At 38.7% G+C, this 22,752-nt stretch overlaps 2 protein-coding genes across 2 annotated transcripts; both read left to right on the forward strand.

Annotated features, from left to right (window-relative positions):
• Positions 1-13,576: 13,576 nt before the first annotated feature.
• On the forward strand, positions 13,577-17,455 carry LOC134811473 (uncharacterized). The gene is made up of 5 exons (XM_063818317.1): positions 13,577-13,677; positions 14,528-14,668; positions 14,872-15,412; positions 15,581-15,766; positions 15,933-17,455. Exons 1-5 carry the CDS (start codon positions 13,619-13,621, stop codon positions 16,815-16,817), a joined length of 1,812 nt encoding a protein of 603 aa, XP_063674387.1. The 5' UTR covers positions 13,577-13,618; the 3' UTR covers positions 16,818-17,455.
• A 119-nt stretch (positions 17,456-17,574) lies between these two features.
• On the forward strand, positions 17,575-20,257 carry LOC134818221 (uncharacterized). Its single transcript, XM_063827672.1, has 6 exons — positions 17,575-17,709; positions 18,210-18,318; positions 18,532-18,705; positions 18,895-18,999; positions 19,234-19,338; positions 19,858-20,257. The coding sequence occupies exons 1-6, from the start codon at positions 17,587-17,589 to the stop codon at positions 20,043-20,045; spliced, it is 804 nt and encodes a 267-aa protein (XP_063683742.1). The 5' UTR covers positions 17,575-17,586; the 3' UTR covers positions 20,046-20,257.
• Positions 20,258-22,752: the final 2,495 nt, after the last annotated feature.

Below are 22,752 nucleotides of genomic sequence, written 5' to 3' on the forward strand. Positions count from 1 at the left end.
CAAATGGGTTATCGTGCAATAAATATTCCATGCTTTAAGCATCATACCAGTAATACATGCTTTTTAATAACAATTTTGTAATCGACCACCTCGGTCCTGCATTTCAGTGTAAACTTTACAAGATTTGGAGGTAAATAATACCTCCGAAGATGTGAACGGTTGATTACGGACCAATTGATATATAACACAGTTTTTCAACTTAGTTGATGGAGGATTGAGTGCGTTTGGAGAATGGTCAGAGTGCTCAACTTCTTGTGGAGGAGGACAACAGACCAGGGAAAGAAGCTGTAATAACCCAGCCCCAGATAATGGTGGTGCTGATTGTGAGGGAAGTTTGACAGAGGCGCAGAATTGCAACTACGGTCCTTGTCCAGGTTCGTTTAGTAACCCAAAAGTGACTACCCACACGCAACCTCTTAATAACTCACGTAATTCGTCTCCAAATTGCACCAAAATTTCAGAGATTATAGATATGGGTCAAACTTAGATTTCCTGGAAGTTTCGTAAGCCACGCCTAATTACAGTGGGCGTGGCGTGACACTCCCTCTTTTTCACTATTGTCTTCATAAAATGAGAACGCTTTAAGCGCAGCTAAGAACTCAAATATCACAGGTGATCTTCCTCAAATGGGTTATCGTGCAATAAATATTCCATGCTTTAAGCATCATACCAGTAATACATGCTTTTTAATAACAATTTTGTAATCGACCACCTCGGTCCTGCATTTCAGTGTAAACTTTACAAGATGTGGAGGTAAATAATACCTCCGAAGATGTGAACGGTTGATTACGGACCAATTGATATATAACACAGTTTTTCAACTTAGTTGATGGAGGATTGAGTGCGTTTGGAGAATGGTCAGAGTGCTCAACTTCTTGTGGAGGAGGACAACAGACCAGGGAAAGAAGCTGTAATAACCCAGCCCCAGATAATGGTGGTGCTGATTGTGAGGGAAGTTTGACAGAGGCGCAAAATTGCAACTCCGGTCCTTGTCCAGGTTCGTTTAGTTAACCAAAAGTGACTACCCACACGCAACCTCTTAATAACTCACGTAATTCGTCTCCAAATTGCACCAAAATTCCAGAGATTATAGATATGGGTCAAACTTAGATTTCCTGAAAGTTTCGTAAGCCACGCCTAATTACAGTGGGCGTGGCGTGACACTCCCTCTTTTTCACTATTGTCTTCATAAAATGAGAACGCTTTAAGCTAAGAACTCAAATATCACAGGTGATCTTCCTCAAATGGGTTATCGTGCAATAAATATTCCATGCTTTAAGCATCATACCAGTAATACATGCTTTTTAATAACAATTTTGTAATCGACCACCTCGGTCCTGCATTTCAGTGTAAACTTTACAAGATTTGGAGGTAAATAATACCTCCGAAGATGTGAACGGTTGATTACGGACCAATTGATATATAACACAGTTTTTCAACTTAGTTGATGGAGGATTGAGTGCGTTTGGAGAATGGTCAGAGTGCTCAACTTCTTGTGGAGGAGGACAACAGACCAGGGAAAGAAGCTGTAATAACCCAGCCCCAGATAATGGTGGTGCTGATTGTGAGGGAAGTTTGACAGAGGCGCAGAATTGCAACTACGGTCCTTGTCCAGGTTCGTTTAGTAACCCAAAAGTGACTACCCACACGCAACCTCTTAATAACTCACGTAATTCGTCTCCAAATTGCACCAAAATTTCAGAGATTATAGATATGGGTCAAACTTAGATTTCCTGAAAGTTTCGTACGCGTAAGCCACGCCTAATTACAGTGGGCGTGGCGTGACACTCCCTCTTTTTCACTATTGTCTTCATAAAATGAGAACGCTTTAAGCTAAGAACTCAAAAATTTTTGCAGACATTTGGCTTGATAATTTAAAACCTTTCCCAAAGTTTCAAGTTCATTGTTTAAAATTTGGCTAGTGAGTTGTGACCATTTCAAAATCCATCGGATCCGCGTGATCCGAGCACTCAGTCAGTGATCTTTGCACTCAATCAGTGATCTCGTTACCCAATCTGATCAAGAGTAAGGCGTTAGCGTGTATTAATGAGGGTCATTAGGCTTTACCTAACATACTGAGGAGATGACGACCTGATCATGATTGATTGGATACCGATAAAGATGTTTTCTTCGGTCCATTGTCAAAGTTCCATTTTTTGCATTTATAGTAAGTTTTCAGTTCTACAAGTCTTTTGTAGCGCGATGCACTACTGGGTCGCGCGCGCATCAAATAATGCTTCTCGCAACCTCTTGATCTTCGGTAGATCGGCGAGATGCACCACTGTGCCTCACCGAGCTGCGAAGGATTGACATCGTGAATCAACAAGTCTTTTAAGTAGACTTATCAGGTCTTTAGGATGTTCTTAGTAACTACTTTGGATTTGTGTAAAGTTTGATAATAATAATAAACCAATGATGACAACATTTGTTTCTTCAAAAATCATTCCCAAAAAGTTCGAAATTCTGTAAAATCATCGATTAAATTTAGCGTTATTGGACCTCTACAGCTAACCACCTTGACCTAATTCTAATCGTCCACTTTAAATCTTGATATACCTTATCGGACCATATTTGACCGGACAATTAATGAACGGACATAATTAATATTATAAACGGACATTAAAATGAACGCTCGAAGGTTGTAGCGCGATGCACTACTCATGGGTCGCACCGAGCTAGGAAGGGTTAACATTTGATTCACGATGTCAATCCTTCGCAGCTCGGTGAGGCACAGTGGTGCATCTCGCCGATCTACCGAAGTGGTTGCGAGAAGCATTATTTGATGCGCGCGCGACCCAGTAGTGCATCGCGCTACAAGGTTAACATCGTCAATCAAGCTCGAAGGCATTCAAAACTTAACGGATGATACTCGTAAAATATTTGTTTCAAATATTACCGGACCGTCGACGAGTCCAACTCGGCGCGCGTCCTGGTACGTAGGTTATAAACCTACAATTCAAAACAATCAAAAATCCAATATTTTCTATCTTTTTTTTGCATTTTTAGCAGATAATTTGTAAATTAATTTTTCGTACAATAATTATTAGCAAAAAAGGCAGTCGTTAAGCAGTAAAAATGTCAAAATATCTTTTGATCAGTGTCTATGATAATGAAAGTTGTGTAAAAGCTAAAAACAACAAATACGAAATTTGATGATCATATTCATATCACAGGTGATCTTCCTCAAATGGGTTATCGTGCAATAAATATTCCATGCTTTAAGCATCATACCAGTAATACATGCTTTTTAAAAACAATTTTGTAATCGACCACCTCGGTCCTGCATTTCAGTGTAACTGTAAAAACTTTACAAGATGTGGAGATAAATAATACCTCCGAAGATGTGAACGGTCGATTACGGACCAATTGATATATAACACAGTTTTTCAACTTAGTTGATGATGATTGAGTGCGTTTGGACAATAGTCAGAGTGCTCAACTTCTTGTGGAGAAGGACAACAGACCAGGGAAAGAAGCTGTAATAACCCAGCCCCAGATAATGCAGTTGACAATACTTGATTAGGGTTAATGATTGTACGCGTTTGAAACCTTGATTTGATATCATTATAACCTTTACTAATATTCAAATGAATGAATTTGATGTTTTATTTTTCCTCGGCACTATTGAAAATCCTTTAAGAGATGGAATCGGCACTGTCATATATTTTTAAAAAGTTCGTGAACGAAATGACAATCGATCTCTTGACGAATTTCAGCCTAAAAATTGTTTTGACTCGCGTAGCAATATGAAGCCCGCGGCATTCGCCGGGGTGTTCTAATTCTGAGATACTACACACGTCCCTAACACCCCCACGGTCGCTTCACTATAGTAGCGTCTTCGACGCTACAGGGGGAGCCGCACACTTCGTGCGCCGCGCGGCGGGTCATACAACGTATGACAAGCAAGCCCAGCAGGCGGTAAAGTTTTCTGGGTCCGGTTTTTTGCAAAATGATCGTTTTCATGTAAAAATAACGTTTGATCCCTCATGGGTTGACCATTGTTAATGATTTGGCCCGGCGCGCGCTACTTCGTAGCACTTGCCATCGGGCCATTTCGAGAAAAAAAAGCGGCGCGCGCTAATTCGAAGAAATTTAGACGAGTAACATTTTGCTCTAACCAGAGCCCTTTCGCTTGCAGTAGCGCGCGACCGCCGAATTGAAGGCGGCAAAGGAGGTATACATTCTACTTGTGAAACAAGCTCGGCACGCAGTATGCGTTCACCTAACCATGTGCTTTCGCGCCACTTCGGGCGCGCTTGTTTCACAAGTCAAGAAAGGCGTGAGGTGGGCGCGCGCTACTGCAAGTGCAAGGGCTCTGGATAGAGCAACAGTACGCGCGCGCGTATACACATAGCGATGTGAAAGTAACATCCGTCAACCCCAGGGGGAAAAATAAGACAAAGTATATAATTGTTGATATTTCAAAATCTCCAGAAAAGTCTCATTTTGGGCTGATCAAAAGTTTGCAACTTTAACTTTGCGGATTCCTGTACTCTGATTGGCTGAATTGTGTCACGTGCTATAGCTAGCTGCTTGAACATTGGAATGCGCCACGCGTGCAAATCATGCTTAATGTCGCGCGCGAGGTCTAGCCGTCTGTTTAAATTAAACCACCTCTAGTACCATTTGCATTGCAGTACTAACTTTTGCTGTGCCGACGGCCCATTTATAGTGTATGGTCGTGCTCACTAGTAGCATGCATTGCGCTACATATCACAATTATATGTCATAGCATAAGCTACATTTATATAACAATTTAATATTTAAATCTACAAAATGTACAAAAAACAATTTGTACATTATTCGTTATTGTTATTACTATAGTTACTGATTATTTTAATAACTGAAATTATTTTATTATTATCAAACTTTACACAAATCCGAAGTAGTAATATAAAAACATCCTAGGGATCTGATAAGTCTACGTGAAGAACTCTGAAAACAAACTTAACTATTTAACCCAACAAAATTAATGAATCAAAAACTAAACAAATTTCTCCAATGGTTTCTGTTCGAGGCTATATGTCGAAGTTCTGTCAAATCTGTCAAATTACATACATTTATATTTCTTTTATTTAAATCACTCAAAATGGTTTTGAAAATACTGATCTGATGTCTACCAATTCTCCCTTTCTTATTCTCCATACTCTCAACAGTAAAACTCAATGCTAGTTGGGGTGGGGAGTTACAATCACTTCTAAGGATATGACCGAGCATTTTCCAGCGAGACTTAGCAACCCTCTCTGTTAATGGAGTCACCCCACAACGAGCATAAAGGTCTCGGTTACTGATGATTCGGGGATAAGTGGAGTTCATTATCCGCCGCAAATGTTTGCGCTGACACACATCCACTTTCTGAAGGATTTTCTCTGGAGCGGCCCAGCTAATGCAGTTGTACAGCAGTACTGGGGTAACAAGGGCCTCGTATAATTTCACTTTGGTGTCCAGTGAAATTCGGGACTTTTCCAGCCAAACTTTGTTGTTACCTTTCGAAAGCAACGTTAGCTAGGATACAGCGGTGGAGTATGTCAGATTTGCTGCAAAGCCTGGATCCCAGTGACACACTCTTCCTCCATGGCTCTCTACCTCTTAATGGCTCTCCTTTCTTGTCGACATCTGTTTTATCTGCTATATAGAAACGGACAAATTCAGTCTTGTCTTCGTTAACAAGTAGGTCCCATTCAGCCAAGATTTCTCTGCAAATAGGCAGCATCTCATGCAGATTTTCTTCGTCTTCATCACCGAAATCTGCATCATCTGCATACTCCCATTCTATTGGTAAGAGAGAGTCTGGGTCAAAAGGAGGGTTTGGACGCAGGAAGTGAAATGATAACACTACTCTTAGGTGGTACAGAGCGCCAGCAAAGTATAGAGTAAAATATGCCCCTGAAGCTCCATCACCTTGGAAAGATCCGTTGGAGGTTTCAAACTCCAGAGAGATTGTTTCGTCAATCTTAATTCTGAGCTTGGTATTTGACAACAAATACCTTGCTAACCTGATGTCGTCGTCACAGCAACCAGCTTCCTTTAGCAAGTCAAGAATTACTGGTCGCTTTATGGTGTCAAAAGCTGAGCTCATATCAATGCCCATTTTGGAGAATTCCCATCTTTTCTCCTTCACTACAGATATAAGTAGGCGTTGGGTCCATACAATATTCGCACAACTGTGACCTGCCTTGTACGCATTTTGCCAGGGTCCAGTATACTCAGCAATCTGTCTCCTGACCCTGTGAAGTGTTTAAGGGACAAGAGCTTCCTAGTGCCGTTGAGAAGACATAGGGGCCTGAGACTCTTAACTGGTCCTTTGGGTTTGCCATGCTTTTGCAGTGGTGCTAAATATCCCTCTGTAAAAGATGGAACATGTTCATTACGCTCAAAAGATTGGTTAATGAGGGTAGCATATTGTCTGTAGAAATTTTCAGGAGCATATTTTAGAAGCTCATTGGGAATCTGATCTGGGCCTACTGCCTTACCATTCTTCAACTTTGAGGCTGCATACTGTACTTCTTCACAGGTTATAGGAGTCTGAAGGGGTCTAGGAGGTCCTATGAAGGGTTGTAAAGGGGGTTCTGTACTGGCATAGTGTTGCAAGAACCATTCACGGACAATGGCAGCCTTCTCTTCATCGTTTCCAACGAGCTGATTGTCTGCGTTGAACACTGATATTGGTTCTGCTTGTTTATCAGTGGCAAGGGCACGTGTGGCTTCAAACTTACGCTTCGTGTCGTCAGCGTTATTGATAGCATCTTCTAGCTTGTTAGCATATTCTGTCTCAAGTTCTTTATAGTACAGACAGATCCGTCTGAAAAAATCGATCTGCCGACACACAAAGCTTACAAAGGATTTTTAGTCCTAATAGATGTCCTTTATGGCTGACCAACTTTTCCAAACTTTTCCACGTTTTTTAATGTCTTAAGGCCACTTTTTGCCACTTTACCACTTTTTACCACCTTTCTTGTTTGTCGAATATCTTTAGTTGTGAACATCGTAAAAGGTTGCGGATCAATCGAGTGTGTTTCATATTACCATGAAGAAAAACTTTTGTTCTAGCAACTTTTACGTCAGATAATCATTTAATTGGATAATTATCAATTAGCTAATTAGCAAAATTCTAAAATTTTTTTATTGGCTCAAAGTGATCAAATCGCATGAAACGCGGAGAAAAATGCTTTTCACTTTTGTAGTTGGAGTTCAGTAAATCGCGGCAGATTTTTGTAATCCTGGAATTACTAAGTGGAAAGGTATGAAATGAACGTGTTTAACATGTAGTTTCATAACTAATACCTAGAAGATCATTTAAAGATACTCACCAAGGCACAGTCAAGTCGAAAGACAAACGATAGCTCTTGTACAACGGTTGTATTGATTTCACGATGGTAAATCACGTGGGTTAAGATTCAAATTTGTTAATCAAACTCTGTAACGTCCAAAGGATAATCTAAACCCTATCTGGGTAAGATTTCGTTCTCAAATTAAATTAGTTGTTATAAGTATTGGATGGGATTATAGTTCTTATCAGTTATTAATTCAAAGAAAATGTGTATATGATCTAATGGTTAATGAGCTGTATGCCGTGAGACCGGTATCCAGCTGTTTCGTTTATACCGAAAAGCTGTAATTGCCATGGATCAATTTTCATTAAGAGGAATGAAAGATACCAGGGACAAGAAGCCAGATGGTGAAGTTGAATACTTCAACATCATCTGTATATGTATTTTATGTTATGCTACTATTAGCAGCAAAATATTCCCATTGAAGTGGTGGTTAAAGCTAAAATTAACAATGAAAAGAAGGATAAAATTAATTAGAGCAGGAATAGTAAAACGTAATTATTCATTCAGTAAATTTCACGTAAGCCATAACATAAAATCAAGTGTTGGTTTTCCTTGGATTGAAGGCGATGTACAACGCCACAGGATATGACAATTGCTGATTGTGAAAGAAGAGTTGCGTTCAGCACAGTTTGATTTGGAAGTGATACACTTGCTCTTACCTAAGGTGCCTTTGATTCATAAGGATGTTATTAGCTTTTGCAACGTATAGCCATGAGGCCAAGATAGTTTAGATGAAACTGTTAAACGCTCTAATATACAGGTTCGTCCGGATGGTTTCAACTCAAGAGTTATATAATATTCGTTGCTGATGTGACAACACTTCGTAGATACATGCCACTAATACTATCTGAAAATGTGTTAGAATGGGAAAGAGGTTGGAATCAGAGCCGTTAGTAGCACATTGATGTAAAAGGGTGTTAATCATTACAATATAACGATTTCTTAACTGTTATATTGAAGTCAAAATGTGTACAATATGTTGGTTGACGTGCCATTGTTGAGTTTTTAGAAAATCGATAAAGGCTGTAATGGAATTTGTTAGGCAAACTCTTATTCTAGTTCTTTTCAGTTTCATACTATACTTGATATTTAGATTACTGAATCTGATTTACTAAATAAAGTAAAATTTTGATTTAAGTAAGTCTTTGACAACTGATCCACTATAGTTTTTTTAAAGAGGGTTTTCGGTGTCAAGGAAAAGTTTTGATTTTTATTAAAGATTTTCTTCAAGACTGAAACAAGTTATGTAAGGACAAATGGTTCAAGGTGAAAAACACTGTTTCTGGTTGTATCTCCGGGGTCATATTGGAGCCATAAAAAAATTTTTATAAATGTTGTAATAGCTAATGATAATTATCAGATTAAGATTATCAGTATTGCTAGATGACCCAAGTTATTGGTATCAGGTAACACACTCGATTTGTGCAACATTTTCGAGTTCAACTAGAGAGTATTCGAAGTAATCGAAATGTAAAGTGTTCAAATAATTAAATGGCAAAAGTGCCTAGAACTAAAATTTGTAAAATGTGTAGATAAAGAATCTATTGGATCACGTCAAAAATTTTGTAATTCCATGTTCCAGATTGGGTTTTAGACAGATTGTCATGTATTTCCAAGGCAAATTGTTGATTTGCTTGAGTTTGTTGGATGTTTCTGAAATTAAGTCAAATAATGTTGTCAATGATATCAGCATTTAGCTTTATCTGACATCATCTTGAGTTTGTGTCAATGTGGAATCCGTTTCGGCTCATAATGTTTTGACGAGCTGTTTTAAGTCTAACGTCCAAAGCGGTTTAACGTTAGGGGATGGGTGGGTTACTTTCCCTTTTAACAGCTTAGATGAAATCGCTTTTTGAACTCCTTGTTGCAGACGGGAGTATGTGGGGGTACTTATTTAGTTTTGTTTTTAGAGCGTTTTGCTGAATCTGTAGCTTTCACGATTTGGTTCAGTGTTTTTCACGCGACACCAAAAAGCAGATAGTCGAATCTGGTTTCACAATAATATAAATTGTGAAAAAGGTCAAATCTTCATTGTCTTTCTTAATTCTATTGGAACAAACCAGTTCGGAGTGATGTAGACTGATTGGGAAGCAGTTTTGCAGTCTAATAATTGATTGGACAAAGATTTAAAAAATATGATTTCAAATTCTCTACAACGCGACTTCCAATTTTTAGGAATGTTTAGTCGAATAGTCAAGTTTTGATAAAATTCCAAGGTACCAGATATCAGTAATACGGAACAACTGCAATGAGTTCTACTGGTCAATGTCTTACTGTAGGGTTTAAAATTTTCTCATTGGAGGGTGGTTAATACAATTAATAATTTGCAATGGTGGGTTTACTTTGAAGACAAAAATCTGAAACATGATACCTTAATATTGAATGATAGGAAAATAGTTATTTTACCCGAGTATTGATAAGAACCTCACATGGTAACCATCTTATGGTAAAAATTCGTCTAACGATATTATTTTTATCATTACTCTACTTTATCTTTACGTTTCGAAAGCAACTGTATTAATTCAAAAATTAAGCGGGGAGGTGCGGTACTTTAATGTTTGTTCCAAATATGCGCCAACAACCAACTGGCAACAAATTTACTCTGCAACATTTACTCTAGAAAAATTAAATGTTGTCCGCACGCATCTGTTTTATCTGCTATAGAAACGGACAAATTCAGTCTTGTCTTCGTTAACAAGTAGGTCCCATTCAGCCAAGATTTCTCTGCAAATAGGCAAGAGAGAGTCTGGGTCAAAAGGAGGGTTTGGACGCAGTAAGTGAAATGATAACACTACTCTTAGGTGGTACAGAGCGCCAGCAAAGTATAGAGTAAAATATGCCCCTGAAGCTCCATCACCTTGGAAAGATCCGTTGGAGGTTTCAAACTCCAGAGAGATTGTTTCGTCAATCTTAATTCTGAGCTTGGTATTTGACAACAAATACCTTGCTAACCTGATGTCGTCGTCACAGCAACCAGCTTCCTTTAGCAAGTCAAGAATTACTGGTCGCTTTATGGTGTCAAAAGCTGAGCTCATATCAATGCCCATTTTGGAGAATTCCCATCTTTTCTCCTTCACTACAGATATAAGTAGGCGTTGGGTCCATACAATATTCGCACAACTGTGACCTGCCTTGTACGCATTTTGCCAGGGTCCAGTATACTCAGCAATCTGTCTCCTGACCCTGTGAAGTGTTAAAGGGACAAGAGCTTCCTAGTGCCGTTGAGAAGACATAGGGGCCTGAGACTCTTAACTGGTCCTTTGGGTTTGCCATGCTTTTGCAGTGGTGCTAAATATCCCTCTGTAAAAGATGGAACATGTTCATTACGCTCAAAAGATTGGTTAATGAGGGTAGCATATTGTCTGTAGAAATTTTCAGGAGCATATTTTAGAAGCTCATTGGGAATCTGATCTGGGCCTACTGCCTTACCATTCTTCAACTTTGAGGCTGCATACTGTACTTCTTCACAGGTTATAGGAGTCTGAAGGGGTCTAGGAGGTCCTATGAAGGGTTGTAAAGGGGGTTCTGTACTGGCATAGTGTTGCAAGAACCATTCACGGACAATGGCAGCCTTCTCTTCATCGTTTCCAACGAGCTGATTGTCTGCGTTGAACACTGATATTGGTTCTGCTTGTTTATCAGTGGCAAGGGCACGTGTGGCTTCAAACTTACGCTTCGTGTCGTCAGCGTTATTGATAGCATCTTCTAGCTTGTTAGCATATTCTGTCTCAAGTTCTTTAAGGCGTTTGTTGATGTTGTTCTTGAGTTTGTTGATGTTTCGTCGCAATTCAGTCCTATCATGCAGCATGTTGTCATTCAGTTGAAGTATCAGCTTGTGTCTTTCATCTGACATGCAACATACTTGAGGGTCTGATGAATGTTGAGTTCTTCTGTTTTTCTGTCTCATACCCACTGTTTTAGACGCAGCAGTTTTAACAGTTCCAAATAACTGCTCAAAGCCTGCTTAAACGTTAGGGGGAGTGGGTAGGCTGTCTATTTGCTGTATGACAGCTTGGTGAAACTGGTTCTCTAACTCCTTGTTGCAGACCAGGGACGTTGTGTTGTACTTTACGGTCTTAGTTTTTCTGTTTTTGTAGAGCTTAGTTTTCTGCCTGAGATCTATGGTAGCTTTCACGATTTTGTGATCTGAGTGTAGTTTTGCACCACCATAAGCCCTGGCATCACTCAAAAAAGCAGTACTGCGAGACCGGCACAAAATAAAATCAATCTGTGAGAAATAAGGACAACTTTTCTTGGTCTTTTTATCTTTGACCCAACCAGTTCTGGTAGTGATGTGACGACTGGAATGGCGGAAAGCAGTATTTGCAGCAAATAAGTTATTGAACACAAGAAATTTCAACAACCTCTCACCGTTTTCATTCCTCCTACCAACGCCGTACCTTCCTAAGTTCTTATGAAGGCCACTGTTGTAGTCTTGATCTGACCGTTTACCAAGTTTTGCATTAAAATCCCCCAGTATCCAGAGTTCATAACGTGCGGGTACATCCACTGCTACTTGAAGTTCACGGTAAAACTGGTCTGTAGCTGCTGGGTTTGAAATTGTCTTTGGATTGGTTGGGCTGTAACAATTAACGATGCGCAATTTGCAAGGGGGTTTGCAAGCAGATTTTGAAGGAACAAAAAACTCCATGTAAACAACACGATCGCTAATCTGATGAAATGAACGGAAATAATTATTAACGCGAGTATTGATAAGAAACCCCAGTCCACCATGGTAACCATCCTTCTGGTCAAACAAAAGAAGTCTCGAATCTGAAAACTGACGTACTTTAGTCTCTTGTAGTCCAATAACATCTAAATTATATCTGTCACAGTCCTGTGACACTGAAATTATCGCAACTGTTATTATATTTCAAAAAACTTTTAACGGGTGCAGGTGCGGTACTTTTAAAATGTTTGTTCCAAATATTGACCGCCAAACAAAACGCAACTGGCAAACTAAATTATAAACTTGCAAACAAATTTACTCTAGGCAAAAATTAAATGTTGTGGCCGCACCGCGCGTATTTTTCATTTTACAGCGTAGCGCTAAAACAAAGCTAAAGTTTGTACTTAACTCATACTTCCACTTCAGTAATTAATTAGATTTTAGGGTATTTTATTGTCTAAATACTTGTCATACGTTGTATGACCCTTCGCGGCTCCCCCTGTATCGTACCTAGTGAAACGACCGTGGGGTGTCACAACGTGATACAACTAAATACATTTTGCACATACCTGCGAGTGTTGTTAAATTCAACTCAGTAAAAATACCTCAGTCACTCCAACCAAGAATTCAAAAGGCAAGGGTGGGTGCTCATGTCTAAACTACACGGTCCGCAGTTTCCGATCCTGTATCCCCCGCAGCTTAATATAATTCTTTTTGACGTATTGTTGTAATTATTGAATTTTTATATAGGGTCATTGTTATATTATATGTGTATATTGTTTGAATATCTTTTTTGATATTGTTTTAAAAGGTATATATACCTTCAAGCCACTCTCTTGCTACTCCAAGTCTCCTAAGATATTTGGTCTAAAGGTCCTTCTAGTTACACTCATGCACTTATAATATATTTTTTGTTTGCTTTAATCGATAATATACAAAATTGTTGTTTCTTTTTTATTCCGGCTGTCTTCGGGTAGTAGAATCTATATCAATACCCATAGATTTCATAAGATGTTTATTACTATTACAGACTTATCCAATCACACAGCCCTTCTTTTACGGAACTGGATGCAATACTGCTTCCCTTTTGTGGATTCTCTAAAATGATTTTTCTAGAGTTGATGGCCGAGACAATTTTACTGGATCCTCTTGAAATCATAAATTCGCCACTCCCTCCATTAAAACAGTTATATTTAAAACAAAATCAAGTCTTTCATTATATAATAATTATATGTCTGTTGGACCAGATATTCACTAATTTTTATGATATTTGTATGCTATAACCCGTGATCCGTTCAAGTTAATTGTATTTAATAACTACTGAATTAACAAATAACCTGATGTGCATGTCTATCCTCTCCAAGAGGCTAACCTCTGGATATTACCTTAAAGTTGAGATTGATCCTCAAGATGTTTTGATGTACATGATCTAGTCATTGCAACAATCCAGTCAAGGATTTATCTTAGTGACCACTTTCAACCATGGTTCATTTTGTTGATAGCACTTTATTCTATTGTGTCCTGTTTCGTTATCGTGTGAGATAAATTGATACCAAATTACAATTTCTTATCCAGGTAAATATGGATTGAGATATTATGACTGGGTAGCAGTGGTATGAATGATGAGAATCCTGGGGAAAATGTCCCTGTCGTCAATGAACGATACTTTCTAAGGTACTTAGTATTTACTGAAATTTATTTACATCAATAAATGCACACAATTCTAGATCTAAATTTAACTGTGGGAAAACAAGTTGTCCCAGGCAACGCACACAACCAGGGCTTGCCCTTTCCCTCTTGTTCTATCTTCCCGCTTCCATTCATCTCTTTCTCTGCTTCAAGATGTTGCAGTCACATTGCTTAAGGGGGGGGGGGGGGGGGGGGGGGGGGGGGGGGGGGGTGGGGTTCACCCTGATTTTTTGTGAAACTTGGTTTCGAGATAGCAGTTGTCCAACAAACTAGGACCAGTGACCGAACTTTTGAGCGGGTCCCGGACTCCAACCGCCAAACGGTGTCTGCGGGGCAGCCACGCCCATATTAGGTCCAAATTTTTGAATTTGGCCGACAAATTTTTGCGATTCGAAATCTCGAAACCAAGTTTCACAAAAAAAATCACGGTGAACCCCCCCTCCCCCCTTAAATCATTCTTTCATTCTAGGATATTGATTTAAAAAAATCGTATTAACGTTAATAAAGTTTCTATGGATAATTTTATACAGTAGTCTATAGACCAACTAAATTATTTTACTATTATATGTATGGTTAAGAGTTTTATGACATTGAATGAATCTATTTATTACAAGTACTAAGGACTGCTAGTACGGTATTTTGTATTAGTTTGTTTTCACTTCTGCACGTTTAGGCAGTTGCTCTTGTGACCAGAGTTTTAAGAGTTATATATATATATATAATACATATAAAATCGTATTGTTTATAGATGATGGTAAACCATTGGCAACTCTGCAGTCTTCATGCCACCTAGCCCCGCCAGGTTCAGTTGACAGTTAAAACCAGTTTGTTTCAGGCCAAGGAGGGCTAATCCTGCTCAAGAAAACCAAGCTGCTGATGGAAGACAGGCAGCAGTCCCACAAAGAGATGTACAACCAAGAAGGCCACTACGAAGACGGCCACGTCCACAGGCTCGTCCCCGACTCTCTCCACCTCGGTACAATATGATTATTTTTTGAAACTTAAGAATGACATCTAATCCAGTGTTTCAGCTCATTTTAATTTTTAGCTGTGCTTATTGTGTGGTTATTGTGTGGTTATTATGTGCTTATTTATATTGTGTGCTTATTGTGTGATATTAGTGTTTGATAACCACATGTAAAATTTGAGTCATCTAGACTTAATTAAAACTGTTTTCAGCCGCAGAAGACGACAAAACCCAAATCCCCGTAATGATAATCCTGTGCAGCTAGATCCAGAAAGACCACTTTTAAATCCTGGCTGGCTGAACGTTGACTTAGAAGGATTGAACTTCAACAATGAGGATTCTGATGACGAGGAAGACACTGACTACGATACAGATGCAAGCAGTGATGACACAAGCAGTACAACAAGCAGTAATGAGGTGCCCATACCTCTCTTTAGGATTAATGAAGATGAAGACGACAATGACGACGAGGATGGTGACGAGGATGATAATCTGATTCAGTGGCATCCTGACCCCTTCGAGCCGTTTGGATTGAACTTCGAACGTGGGATGGATCTTAACAATTTCATGGACGTCTTCAGAAGGATAGCGTACGGTTTGAACTCTACAAGAAGCTCCATACAATTAGATACATTGCCAGCTCCTAGACCTTTAGATCCTGAGAAGATAGATCTTTATAATGGGAATCTTCCTCCCCTCGGTAGCATTCCGATGCACAGAAACTTTCTTATTCCCCCCTTCACCAATGTCATAGTAAGTCACAACAACGTGTCATGTTGAGTACTGTTACTTATTGTTTACAGTTAACTTCACAAGTAGAAATAAGGATAGGCATAAATTAATTACGTCTCCAAAGCTTAATATCACATGGATAAGCTGAATAATCAAAACAGCTCTACCTTCATAGAGATTATATTACAGGTGGATGCAATGCCCACACAGATTCAAAGAAGACACATATTCTTCACTAACTACACCAGAGATTGCTGGAACGGACTTCAAGACTCAGCCAAGCAATCTGAACTTCGTGCACTAAAGTCGAAAATATGGGTTACTGTCGAAACTTCCGCCATGCTACAGAGATACTATCCTATACTTTATTTAGAGGTTTCTTGGTATTCAGCTGTGCATTTATATTTTAAACTTAGTTGTATACAGCCCCTTTCTTTGCGTTTTACTAGATATGTATTAATCTCTATCTATTCACCATAATATCATCTTCTAAGCAAATCAGGAATTTCATATATTTCACATTAACATCCAAACATTACAGATACAGGACCTATTGAACAGACTTATACCCAACAGACTATATCAGATTCTAGTTGAAGACCCCGTTGACAGGCTCTCTGTAATAGCTCTGCCTCTCGACACCATCCCCGGATCTTGTATGTACTTTATGAGCAAGGACTGCAAATTTCTTCTTCACACAGGCAGCAATGCGGGACAGGAGTCCTTTGTTTCTTCCTTCAGGAAGATCAAGGAAATAACTCCTGTTATTGATACTCTTTATATTGACACAGCACTTTATTTTCCTGGCTCGGACGAATCTTTTCGAAAAAAATTAGAGAGTAGGAATAGTGCCATGTCGAGGATAAAATCTTTCATGACAACAATGGTCAGCAATACGGAACACAATTATTTCTTTTCAATTCAGTACAGGGCCGGCATGGAGAAGTTCATGCTAGACATTGTTTCCTGGGCCAAAAACTGGAAAATAGGGATCACAGAGGACTTGTACGAGTGGAACTATAGAGAGTTGCTCGATCATAGAGATAGAACTTTCAAGGTAGATCATTTGGATCACCGGCTCCTCAACCAAGTTGCTCAAGAACAAGCGCACATATTCTTCTACACGGCCGAGCAATCGAACTTCGATCACCTGCACAGCACAAACTGTAACCATATCAAGCTGCATGTCATATACGATTACCACTCCAGTATAGAGCGAGTCAGGGAGCCACGGTGCTGCTCCAGCACTATCTACAGGAAATGCAGGGCCTTTAACAATGACTCCGACTCCGAGGAGACAGACCTGAACTATTATATATTGTACCCCTCTCATCCTACCACCTCCCAGACTAAGTCTATTGTTAAGCAGCTCAAACCGGAGAAGATATTCGGGTTGTCCCGTGCTCCTGGTGTTGGGCTATACTGAACTTAAGGATGAGTTTAAGAGGCTGACTGAGGCCTTTCCCAGGACTTCCAGACAAGCTCCTATATTGGTTGAGTGAATGATCAATCAGTTCTACTTAATTCTGGGTATGGAATGGAAATCGTGTTGTTTTGATAAAATTGTATTGTTATTGTATGCGTTTAAACATTGCGAAAACATTAATTGTTCTATAATCATGAGATATGAAAGATATTTGGTTTCAGAAAGTTTAATGTCTCTTTTTGCTTTAATTCATTTGATGGTATTTTGAAACCTGTGCTATTAATAACGTGTATTGGTTTTTATCTACATTATACATATTGTGTAAAATTTTTCTGTAAACTGACGAAAGTTGTACATCAACATGCAATTGGAAATATTGACCGTAGTAAAACAAAAGGTGTGTAAACAATTGGCCGATAAAGTAACACAGTAAAGATGGATAATAATAGAAATATTTGTTTGAAGAGTAAGAAGTTTAATTGGTAGTTGTTGTTGCCTAATATAGTTTAAAGTTTGTGAGTTTTAACTTATTAACCGGGGGGATTATATATATAATATATAATACAACTTTTTATATTTGTTTCATCGATATAAACCGAAGTTTATGAATGCAATTATTATTAGGTAATGGAAATTTATCATCGTGTTTTATTGTGAATTACCTTCAGTTCAAAATATTTGTATTCTTTTTGCAAGCTTATATCAATTAGTTAATATGCCAATTAATTAATTAAATATTTTCTAACTTATCTTAACAAGGTGCTAGGTGATGAGTTCTGAGAACAACCGTGGGATCGTGCTATGTTTTCTGATCTACATTGTGCTCTGTGCTACAATTGTCTCCATCATTGAGAGACCATGGCTTATTGTACCTCTAGGAACACCAATGAATGTAAGTCAATAAGTCATCTTTTTTACTTAAGCTGTTAGTGTTAATTAAGTCACGGGGTATGCATGATATAACCTCCAAAATTAGCCAATCTCATGAATCTGGATATTTTAACTTTTACGCACATTATGTTCTAGAACTTGCAACTTCACCTTACCCATATTATTGTGTCATGTTCAGTGTACAGTATCCATAGTGTTCCTATTATATTTACTATTATTAGCTTACTCTATACTTCACGCAACCAAAATATAATAGTGAACTAAGTGTTAATTGTCTAACACATCACACATGTAATAGATATCTCATGATGTATAATAATATAGTATTAACGTGTTTGACGTGAATACCACTTCTGATCAACTTCTGAGGTAGCCTACTCAGGGGACAATTTCAGCTTGTTTACACTGCAGCTGTATTATAGACAAGTGTATTGTACTGATTAAAAGTGCAACTTGTTCAAGTGTATAAAAGAGTGTGTACTAACAATGTTACTTTCTCAGATCAGCGCAGAAAACTTCCCCAAAGGAAGCTTCCAGACAGCTGAAGATCAGATTAAAGCGGAGGAGATCAGTAACATAACATTCGATGCTATTTTACCTGGATATTGTGGTTAGTTTCAGTTCATATTTTATTTGTGTTTTTACTCATTGCAACGACTCCACCCCCGGTCTTTGAGTACACATTAAGTAAACTTATTTTGTAGGAAGTGTTATCACATGCTTCCTTTACTAGCTGGGAAGAAATAATCTCAGATTGGGTTCACTATAGTACTTAGCAAGTTTACCCTACTATCTGAAAACATCAGCTTTGTATTCTCCACAGGTATTAGTGGAGTCTGCTATCCCTTTAAAGATGGAAGTCCCCTCATAAAATACTTCTCACCTGGTTCCACCCAATGTGAGCGGATAGACCCCATCCTCTACTTTACAAATAAGGAAGAGTTCACCTTCAACGTGGTACATCATGTCCCGCTGTACCTTGCCATTGCGGGATCTGGTGAGTTTATAGTGGGGAGGCGGCCCACAACCGGCTGATTTGTAGTGTAGGATTGTGTGTTGTTGCACTGAAACCGTTGTCTATTTCAGGGTAAAGATAGTGGAATGTTATCTACATAATATGCAAGTGTTAGTTTTTAGTAAAGTATATTGTGAGAGTTCTTTCTTGGATTTAATAGCGTACTTTCAGTGTTTCTCCTGTTTACCTGGGTTATTGGGATTTGCTCGTGTTGCAACGAGAGCTGTGGACACTGTACTATCTACTCCGTTATAGCTGTAATGTTAACTTTCTCGAGTAAGTCTTTAGTTTCTTATCCTGTGGAATCATCAGAATTGGCTGTGGAGTCATTCTGATAGTACTTCCTTTATTAACTAATACCTAACTTGTTGCAAGAATAACTTTCGACTATCTAGTTTAATAAGTTTGGCTTTGTGTTTCAAGAGAAGCGATGACATGGCTATTTAATTGATTTCTTGTATGATAAGTGTCACAATTTATTATCAAGTCTTAAACTTAAACGATTTTCAGCGTCTCTATTTTTGGCCGGTGGTTTGATGTTCTTTATCTTTGGAAATGACGACGACAGTTGTGTCAAGAGGATTTGTGGGTCCGTTTCCTCTACATTCGATTTCGGTGAGTATTTGGTTAATGAACTGATCTGTTATTATGTTCTGGATCATTTTAAAAGCCGAATTCGCTATACTTGGAACTGACTGTACATAAATTGCACCGTTACACTGCCAATTTTAGAAACAATGGGCGCGCGCGCGACTGACAAACCAGATTTTGCTATCGTGTTAGCATTTGCACGTACGAACCCACCGACGCGAGCTAGCTAGTGTAGATCGAGGGGACTTTTAATTTCCATTTTATATACGCCGCGCACTTGATACCAAAAACAAACCATCAGTACTTTGTCATCGATATCGTCATTGCAATTGGTCTCATGTAAATATGCACTTTTCGTCAAATATGAGATCATATCTGCGATGAATAAAGCGGTAGTTACATCAGTCACGCCACGAACCCTGCATTTCACTTCTGTTTTATTAACTACATACATTTTCTTCGACATTCAGCTACAAAACTTCCAACAAATTAAAAAGAAAACCTAAAACTTCCGAGTTAACTAACAACACTATAATCCCCCAGGGCACTGCGAGCTAGGCTGGAGTATGTTTGTGGCAGCTGGAGGTCTACTGTTTGGATACATTGTTGCTATCCTCTCCTGCGTGCTCGCTGCCAAGACCCCACTCTCTCGCAAAGAGACAAGTAACCAGGTCATCGAAGTTCAGCCAGCTCCGAGGAGAGATGGTCAGATGATCACTAGTCGAGCTTGAGAGAAAAAGAGATATGCATTTCCAAAGAACAGTTTGAGAAACAAAATGTGTACAAATGTGACCTTAGTCGGTGACCAGAGTAAAAAGGGAAATGAGCGCTTGTTTCCGGGACAATGATAATTCAAGCCAAATATGATATAAGGATGTTTATTTCCTTGTTGATGATTAATAATTATTGTTATGATGATATTGTTATTTGAATTCTCATATTATTTGATTTATAGATATTGGTCCATAATTCAGTAAATATCGATAATGTGTACTGAATTTCAGTGAGACAGCGTGACATTAGATTCATAATTGAAGTTGAGTTGATCGTCTAATTATTTTTATTATAAATTAATTTTTACTAACATCCTGCAAATTGGAAGATTTTCTCCGGTAATCTAATAAGGTAATTGCCTGGTGCAGACAAATCTTGTCGCATATTTGTTAAAATACCGTTACAATACGGCGTTACAGGGTGAGATAGCTCTCGGATAGCTGACTAGATATTATCTCGGGGTGCCTCATGCCTGTCTCCTGTCCTTTTAATTGCTTGAATTCCAACAAGTGCGTCTATTTGCGGCACAACAGCCGCCTCAGCTCACATTGTTTAACTTATGACTTTGTATTTCATCTTCTGAAACAGCTGGTGCTCGTGTTTTTTGTAGTGTGATGGAGGTGGTAGTTTGGTTTTTATTCAGTACTGTTATGCCACTTTTTATTTTTCAAAACCTTTGAAGTGTAAGCAGTTTTAAACACAGATTTGGAGATTGGATTAAGTAACCTCATCACAGTTTTAGATTAAAAAGACTTTTTTGATGTGATTGTCTTATATTGTGTTATATTTTTCTGTAATAATTTTTGAAAATTTGTTCAGTTTCCGCCCCAAAACACTTCTATGTTTTCTGTACTTTGGAAGATACTTCTTATCAGTAATATCAAATTTGTACCTAGCACAGTGGTCGTTAAGACAAAGCCAGGATTCAAGTACGATCTCAATTTCCAGAAAATCATTTTTATACCATATACGGCAACACTAGGGTTGCCAACCGATATTATCGGCCGATAATTATCGGCGATAATTTCCCAAAAATCTAACTTGGAGGTTGTATGGTCAGACGTAGTTATTGTTGTTTGTTGAAGCACGGAAAGGAACTCCCACTGCAACGAGACTACAAAACTCGTTGGAGCTCGCTGTGCAGTATGTTGGAGAGATATGACCGGATAACTGATGCAGTGCACGGAATTTTAGATGACTAATGACTTGGAGCTAGGCAATCTAAAAAAGGATGTAGAAGAGACTGAGTTAGCTCTCGCACCGTTCAAGACTGTAACTGAGTTTCTGTGTAAAAGAGGAAGCATGCTTGCTCAAGCAAAAGGGATTATTTAGTTTATTGACACCAAGCTAGAAGAGATCTGAGATAGACTCGCCATTTTCTCGAAGCCTGTCCGATAGGCTACGTACACAATATGCCAAGAGAAAGAACCTTCACTTTGTATCGCTGGTAAAGTTCTACTCGGACCCCGGTTTTCTAGATGAAGATGTAGGACAAGAATACAGAATGATCACAAAGTCAACCTTGATACGTAACTCTAAGTCTGCTCCAGCGGTTGTTTAAGCAGAAAGAGACTAACAGCGATTGAGCTTCGCAAGTAGTTCGACGATTGGTCCTCAGGACTCACAGACGACTCCTACAATTTCAGATGCCAGATTCCAGTCCTATCCCGCTGACAAAAGAATTATCAGACCTACATTAGGGCAGCGATTCGACTACGGTAGCAAGGACAGATACCCTTGCACGGGAGATAGGTCTGTTCACAGCTAACAGGCAGCTAACAGGCAGCAGACTTTAAAATTTTTTTTTCTAGAAGCAATAATTATCTTTAAGAACATATTTTGTCTATGAAATATGGGCTAGTTAAATAAAAGGGCAATATTGCAATTGATTCTTTAACAAAGCAATCAGCACAAGATGTAACATAGCATAGGAGCATAATGCAAGTATGCAGAGTGCATACAAATATTACTTCAATTATATTGCCAAATTTATCGCCGATAACCGATATTATCGCGATAATTTTGAAAAAATTATCGATTATCGCGATAAAAATTTTGTACCGATAATGGCAACCCTAGGCAACACCTATGCGACGACAATTGACAATTCAACCCACAGTACTAATATAAGCAAAATAGACTAGGAGACACTAAAAGTACTAAATTTCGGATATCAAAAACAAATTGCTAATCGCTTTAATTATAGATCAGCATTTGTTGGTATTTTCGATTTTTAGTTGGTCTACTCTCACAATTTCTCTCATAAATTTGTAACTGTTTGATAAAACACATACGTTTAGCAAGCTATTTTTAGACATTGTTAAGGAAATATCTCGTTCTTTTATATGCGGCAGAAAGAAATTTTGGCACAGCTCTAATTAAAAACTTATTTGGTTTTATCATACCGCTTCTCCCCGGCCCGGGGACCCCGGGACATTTTTCATGGACGGCCGAGGACAAAAGGATTCACGTTACCAGCTCTCTAGATAGATCAGAGGAAAAGAGCATATTATTGCGTACTGCTGACCGGGAATGCTGTTGACATATGGGCAGTCCAGTTATAGCAGTACAAACATGTTACGTTATCTTTTAGAATCCCGTTTTGTCACGTACAGCTCAAGCCTGACAAGCCTTTCATACTTTAAGTGACGCTGTTTCGCTCTC

This window comes from Bolinopsis microptera, chromosome 1 (genome assembly GCF_026151205.1).
Source record: "Bolinopsis microptera isolate Bmic1 chromosome 1, MBARI_Bmic_1.0, whole genome shotgun sequence".
In the NCBI taxonomy this organism is placed as follows: domain Eukaryota; kingdom Metazoa; phylum Ctenophora; class Tentaculata; order Lobata; family Bolinopsidae; genus Bolinopsis; species Bolinopsis microptera.